At 58.2% G+C, this 7,147-nt stretch overlaps 1 protein-coding gene across 1 annotated transcript; it reads left to right on the forward strand.

Annotated features, from left to right (window-relative positions):
- Nucleotides 1–504: 504 nt before the first annotated feature.
- Nucleotides 505–7,138, forward strand: OGDHL (oxoglutarate dehydrogenase-like; the record flags this gene model as incomplete). The annotated part of the gene is made up of 14 exons (XM_010283312.1): nt 505–633; nt 1,146–1,325; nt 1,704–1,856; nt 2,559–2,661; nt 2,880–3,008; nt 3,890–4,040; nt 4,131–4,258; nt 4,345–4,523; nt 4,696–4,767; nt 5,249–5,371; nt 5,947–6,019; nt 6,629–6,792; nt 6,884–7,038; nt 7,130–7,138. Coding segments are annotated over 14 exons (1,748 nt in total), but the record flags the coding sequence as incomplete, so codon positions are not given.
- Between the last annotated feature and the right edge of the window lie 9 nt (nt 7,139–7,147).

Consider the following 7,147-nt stretch of genomic DNA (forward strand, 5'->3'; position numbering starts at 1 on the left):
ACTCGATCCCCTCATCCAGATCATGGATAAATATATTGAACAAGACCGGAACGTCACCAAAGCCGGAGTGAGCTCCTGGCCTGGTTCCTGCCCAAAGGTCTTCTGGGGTGAAAGTGTGTGGGGGAAAGGGGCATTTTTCTCACACACACCCCCCCGTTAGAAAAACGCTTTGCTTTGGGATGTGTGCGTTTGGGAATGGGACTTGCCTCCCAGCCGCTGATGCTGGCTGCCATCCCGCTGCCCCATCAAGGCACCCTGAGTGTGCTGCCCTTGCTTGGAGAACTGCTGGCTGCAGTCTTCACCCCAGCAGTTGTGCCAGCTGTGGCTGGCTCCACAGCTCTCTGGTCCCCTGATAAAGCATTGGATGCGTTGACAAGCTGGTCCATGTCCTTTCTGGGATGCCAAAAGCTCACAGGGATGAGATTCGGGCCCTTTCCTGGTGGCTGCCCCTGCCCACCATCCCCGCAGAGCCCTTGCTGACCACTGTGGCTTCATGTCTCCCAGGTGATGTCCATCCTCCTGCACGGAGATGCCGCTTTCGCTGGGCAGGGCATTGTGTATGAGACGTTCCACTTGAGCGACCTGCCTTCCTACACCACCCATGGCACTGTCCATGTCGTGGTGAACAACCAGGTGAGGAGTAATTCCCCTGCGTCTGTGGGGGTCCCTTGCGGAACAGACCCTCTGCAGGCTCGGGTCTGGATGGTAGCTGGCAGCCAGCAGTAGCTGTTTCCCAGCCAATGTTTGTGGCGTAAGCCGTAATTCTGGGGTTAGCAGGGGGTACGTTATACCCAGCTGCTCAACAGTAGCAGCTTTTGAGCCCAGCCTGGTGCAGAGGTGGCACGACCTGATGCTCGGCGTGTGAGATCAGGCAAGGCTGCTCCATTCTGCCCCCACATAAACCAGAGACGTTTGAATGGGACCAGCCCATCCCCGTGGGTGCAGTGGGATGACAGCCCAGGTGCCAGGACCAGGATGGGCTGCAGTGCCCAGGGTGCAGGAGGTTGGTCAGGTTGTGCTACAGCTGAGTGGCGCAGCTGTGGGGGGACCTCCAGCTCAGCCACAGCAGCCGAGCTGCCCCCGAAGCTGCATGTGCCACATTCCAAATCCACTGCGCTGGTCCTGTTCCCTCTCACTCGCAACAGATCGGCTTCACAACAGACCCCCGGATGGCTCGCTCCTCCCCATACCCTACTGATGTCGCCCGTGTGGTGAACGCGCCCATTTTCCATGTCAACGCGGATGACCCGGAGGCTGTTGTCTATGTGTGCAATGTGGCAGCAGAGTGGCGAAGCACCTTCCACAAGGATGTGGTGGTGGATTTGGTAAGAAATGTGGCACAAGGCTCTATCCTAAATATGTGTCTCTGTTGTGGATGCTCACCGATACCTCTTGGGTTGTATTTTCTGAAAGCTGAAGTTTCTCTTCAGGTCTTGTCTGGCCCTTTTGATGCGAGGAGAGGGAGGAGGTGGTGTAAAGCAAGGTAACGAGTCTGTAATAGCACTTGGAGAGGTGACACTGTAGAGGTGTCACTGGAGATGTCTCTGTATGGAGCCTGTCCTCGCCTCTCGTGTTGGGCAGGACACACTTGGGTCCCTCCTGGGCTGTTTCGGACCCTTCCAAGCACCCAGGTACCTCCAACCACTTTTGGAGACACAGGTTGCAAGCAGCAGCTTTCAAAGGCTCTTTTCCCTTCCTGGCAGGTTTGTTACAGGCGCAACGGTCACAACGAGATGGACGAACCCATGTTCACGCAACCCCTGATGTACAAACAGATCCGGAAACAAAAGCCAGTGCTGCAGAAATATGCAGAGCTGCTGATTTCCCAGGGGGTGGTAAATCAGCCAGAGTATGAGGTACTGTCCCTTGGGGTCTGGGAGGAAAACTGCGGATAGCATGTCCAGGGAAAACTACTTGTTTGGTTCAGACCTGGATGTGAGCGATGTGACAGGGCCCACTTCTGCTTAGCTTGTCACCTAAAGGTGGCAGAGCTGTGCTAGGGTTGGGTGAGCACTGCAGACCTGGCAGCGACAGGGTTAGGAGCCAAGGCTCGTCCTTGGACTGTGTCAGCTCTGAAAGCATAGGAACATCTAGTTCAAGGATTGCCCTGTGATCTGTGCAGCACAGGCCACACAGCACTGGGACACTGCAGCACAGCTGGGACCCATAGGAGAATTGGACTCTGCAGCACTTGGGCTCACTGTGGCCTGGGGGTATCGGGGGCAGGTCCCCTGCCCTGGCTCTGCCACCCTGGTGGCAAGTGTAGCAGCAGCTCTGCCGGCTCTTCCTTGACCTGGTACCACTTTGCAATGTCTTTAGGGTTGAAGGCGAGTTGTCAGTTCAGGTGGCAGCCGAGCTGTCCCTTGGGGGACAGGGGCCTCCAGCAGCAGCTCTGCTCTCTAAGGCTGACCTGTGTGGCCCTAGAGTGCCTCCCCTGCTGTGGGGACCAGCTGTGCCTTCCAGCACCCTTGCAAGCTCATGCTGAGGCCCCCAGGCTTGGCACCCTTGTTTGGAGACCCCTCACTAATGCTCTTCCACCTCCTGGTTCTGCCTTTCAGGAGGAAATTGCCAAGTATGATAAGATCTGTGAGGAGGCCCATGCGAGATCAAAGGATGAAAAGATCTTGCACATCAAGCACTGGCTGGACTCACCCTGGCCTGGTAAGTCACTAGCAATGTTTTGGAGGTCCCTAGCAAAAAGCCTGGCTTCTTTAGAGCTGTGGCAGCTATTTTCTAGTAAATATGCCTGTTGGGGAGGTGAGGTGGTGCTCTCCACTGCTGTCATCCCCACCCTTGCTTGAGGGTGTCCATGGCCTGAGCTCTTCACACAGAGCTGGGCATGGCTCTCACAAGACAGTGGACTGCTCCTCCTCCTGCAGGTTTCTTCACTCTGGATGGCCAGCCCCGGAGCATGACCTGCCCTTCCACTGGTCTGAACGAAGAGGACTTGACGCACATTGGTCAAGTGGCCAGCTCAGTGCCTGTGGAGGATTTCACTATCCATGGAGGTAGGTGCTTGTGGAAGCTATGCCAGACTAGGCATTTGTTCTAGAGAAGATATGGGATAGGGATGGAACGTAGCCTGGAAAGAAGGGACTTGTTATGGTGCTTTGATATGTGTGGCCACCAGGTCAAGAGAAGGGTTTCTTGCCCTCTACTCCATTCTCCTGAGACCCCACCTGGAGCACTGCGTCCAGCTCTGGGGTCCCCAGTGCAAGAAAGACATGGAGTGTCTGTTGGAGTGGGTCCAGAGGAGGCCACAGAAATCATCCCAGGGCTGGAACACCTCTGCTGTGCAGAAAGGCTGAGAGAGTTGGAATTTTTCAGCCTGGAGAAGAGAAGGCCCCAGGGAGCCCTTCCTGTGGCCTTTCAGTATATAAAAGGGGCTTATAAGAAAGGCGCAGATAGACCTTTTACCAGGGTCTGTAGTGATAGGAGAAGGGGTTATGCTGTAGGTGGTGAGACACTGGGACAGGTTGCCCACAGGAGCTGTGGATGCCCCATCATTGGAAACGTTCCAGATCAGGCTGGATGGGGCTCTGAGCAATGTGATTTAGTTGAAGATGTCACTGCCTCATGGCAGGGCGGGCTGGACTAGATGATCTTCGAAGGTCCCTTCCAACCCAAACTCTTACATGAGTCTACATGAATTAGTTCATGAGGGAGCTGTGGTTAAGGGAAGTGAACTGAGGAGTAGCTCTTCTTTGGAGCTGATCCTTCCCTGCAGTCCTGATTCCTTGTCCCTGGTTCATCCCTCCAGCAGAAGTGGATCTGTTTGTCTGCCCCAGGGCATTTGTGGTCTGTCAGTCTGTGGGCAGGCTGTGGAACAAACACTGTGTCGCTGGAGCTCCCTCCCATGCTGGCTACAAACTGGCTTCTGTTCCTGTAGGTTTGAGCCGTATTCTGAAAACCCGCGGGGAGATGGTGAAGAACCGGACAGTGGACTGGGCCCTGGCAGAGTACATGGCGTTTGGCTCCCTGCTCAAAGAGGGCATCCATATCCGCCTGAGTGGCCAGGACGTTGAGAGGGGGACGTTCAGGTAAAGCTATGCTTTTGGTGGCCATAAAGGCTGGCCTTTCCAGAAGCGTTCTGAACTGTGATGATAGAGTACCACTTTCCCCTCTTCCAGCCATCGCCATCACGTCCTGCATGATCAGAATGTGGACAAGAGGACGTGTATCCCCATGAACCACCTCTGGCCCAACCAGGCTCCTTACACTGTCTGCAACAGTTCTCTGTCGGAGTACGGCGTCCTTGGTGAGTGAGGAGGTCTGTACCCACCACCCAGCCGGGCTGAGGCCACTCTGGGAGGATAACCCCCTTGCTTCTCTCTCATCCCTCAGGATTCGAGCTGGGCTTCGCCATGGCGAGCCCCAATGCCCTGGTGCTTTGGGAAGCCCAGTTCGGGGACTTCCACAACACCGCTCAGTGCATAATCGACCAGTTCATCTGTCCTGGGCAGGCCAAGTGGGTCAGGCAGAACGGCATCGTCCTGCTGCTTCCCCATGGCATGGAGGGCATGGTAAGGACCCCCCAGCTTGCAGGCACCCAGGGGTGCCCATTGCCTGGCCTGCACCAGAAGCAGGGCCAAGGGCAGCAGCAGCAGGTTGCACTGCTCACAGTGTGGCCATGCCCGGCATCGGCTTTTTGTGCCAGCCTTGCTCCCCACTCACTCCCCCGTTTGCTCCCCACAGGGTCCTGAGCACTCCTCCGCCCGCCCAGAGCGATTCTTGCAGATGTGCAACGACGATCCCGATGTCTTCCCCGTGAGTGGTGGCCGCACTGAGTTCAGCCCAGCCCTCCTGTGTCCTGGATCCGACCACTGCCTTGAAATGGGGAGGGGGCAATAACACCCGGGTGGGCTCAGTGCAATGCTGTGGTCGGGGTGGCTGTTGCGGAGCTGGTAGCAGGAGGCATGGGATGCCCTGGGCTCATGCTGGAGCTGGGAGGACTTGGGGAAAGGGGCTGAACCCAGTGCCCAGGCTGCACCCCTGGGGCTGCTGCACAGTGCAAGGCAGAGGTGTCCCCAAAAGTGGTGTGGGAGGGGGCTGCTTGCCACCCTTGTGGCTGCCCCAAGGTGGGGGGCACAGACCTGCAGCCTGTCCCAGGTCTCTGTGGGTCTCCATGTGCTCTGGAGGGGGAAAGGAAGGAGGGATGGATGCTGCTCTCCTCCCCGCTGCTGGAGCTGCAAGGCCAAGAGGCATCTTGTGTTTCTTGAAATCCCCACGACCGCGCTCACTGAGGCAGAAGCTGGATGACTTCGATGTGCGCCAGCTCTATGACTGCAACTGGATTGTCGTGAATTGCTCCACTCCGGCCAACTTCTTCCACGTCCTCCGGCGCCAGATCCTCCTGCCCTTCCGCAAACCGGTCAGTGCCAGCAGCTCCTTGCCCAGCTCGGTGCCAAGGCAGGGCAGCCCCAGATCCCTGCCAAGCCTGGGGACGGGACTCAGGGCGGGCTTGTTCTTGCACCTCAGCAGCAAACACAGGCGGTTTGCCTCTGCCGCGGCCAAGGACCTCTTGGTGGTCAGGGCTGGCTTGGTACATGACATGCTGCTGGCTGGCTTGTGCAGACTGGACTGGTAGCAAACCCCTTCCTGTGCTCCACAGGGAGGTCAGAGATGCTGGGGCCAGTGAGCATCAGTAAATAACCAGGTCCAGCCACTTGCTTTCAGCTCCAGCCATGGGGCAGGCAGGTCCCCGGGAACACCTCAGCCTCTTCCCCAGGGGAAACCCAGGCTGAGAAAACTGGTGCTGTCAAGAAACTGATGCCCAATCTGGCAGAGCATGGCAGCCGAGCGGAGCAAATCTTTCATGGCTGCTCCTGTGCTCAGGCAGGGGAGGGCAGGCAGGACGGGCAAGGTCGGCACTCCGGCCTTTGCTTGCAGGGGAATTGTTTCTGGCAAGGCTGACTGCCTTGTTCTGCCTCTTCTCCCCTCCTCCAGCTGATAATCTTCACTCCAAAGTCGCTGCTGCGCCACCCTGAAGCCCGCTCGAGCTTCGACGACATGCTGCCAGGTATGAGTAGTGCAGCGGTGTCTGTTTCCCCTTCGTGCCATTCTGCGGGATGAAGGTGAAGGGCAGGAGCTGGCTGCCTGGGGTAAAGTCTGCCTGGCGGCAGCCTCCCCACACCAAAGAATGGCCAAGAGAGGCTGACGCCACCGGCATCGGGACATCGCAGACAGCCTGTGCAGGGAGCTCTGTGTCAGCATGGCACGCGCACTGCCTTCCTCCCTCCCTGCTAGCGCCGAGACGGTGTGCTCACCCCAGCCGCAGCCGGGTGTGCCGGCTGTGGCCATCTACCCAGCAAATTGGAGCCACCCCTTGTTAGTGCCAAGTCTGGTACCCCAGAGAGATGTGACGCAGCTTTGCTGTGGCACTTCCTCCAACACCAGCCGCTTTTTGCTGGAGCGGCGCGGCCAGGCTTTGGCAGCCCCAAGTCTCACAGAGCCACGATGGTTTGTACTGGGAGATGAACCCAGTACCAGCTGGTCTGGCTCTGCCTCTCCAGTTTGCCTGCCCAGGCTGGCATCCCAGGAGGGTCTGGCACTGGATATGGGTGCAGGCAGCTGACAGCGTGGTGCCCCAAGCTGCTGTGGGTGATGGTGCCATCCTTTCCCTTGGCAGGCACCCATTTCCTCCGCGTCATCCCTGACAGTGGCCCCGTGGCCCAGAGCCCCGAGCAGGTAAAGCGGGTGCTGTTCTGCACCGGCAAGGTCTACTACGACCTGACCCGTGAGCGCAAGGCCCGGCAGATGGAGGCCGACGTGGCCATCACCAGGGTGGAGCAGGTGAGCAGGGTCCAGCCGCCTCCGAGCCTGCAGACTGGGCGTGCCATGGCCCCTGTGATGTCACTGTGACGCCCTTCCGTTTTCCCCACAGCTCTCCCCGTTCCCCTTCGACCTCCTGCAGCGGGAAGCCCAGAAATACCCGACTGCTGAGTTGGTGTGGTGTCAGGAGGAGCACAAGAACCAGGGCTACTATGACTACGTCAAACCCCGGCTCCGCACCACCATCAACCGTGCCAAGCCTGTCTGGTATGGACTTGGGAGGTGGCCGTGATGCTGGGGTGGGGGTGGGCCTGAGGGGGTGCAGAGCCCCGCTAACCCCCTACCTTCTTCCCTGCAGGTATGCGGGGCGGGAGCC

The sequence above is a fragment of the Phaethon lepturus genome, unplaced genomic scaffold (assembly GCF_000687285.1).
Source record: "Phaethon lepturus isolate BGI_N335 unplaced genomic scaffold, ASM68728v1 scaffold18873, whole genome shotgun sequence".
NCBI lineage: Eukaryota > Metazoa > Chordata > Aves > Phaethontiformes > Phaethontidae > Phaethon > Phaethon lepturus.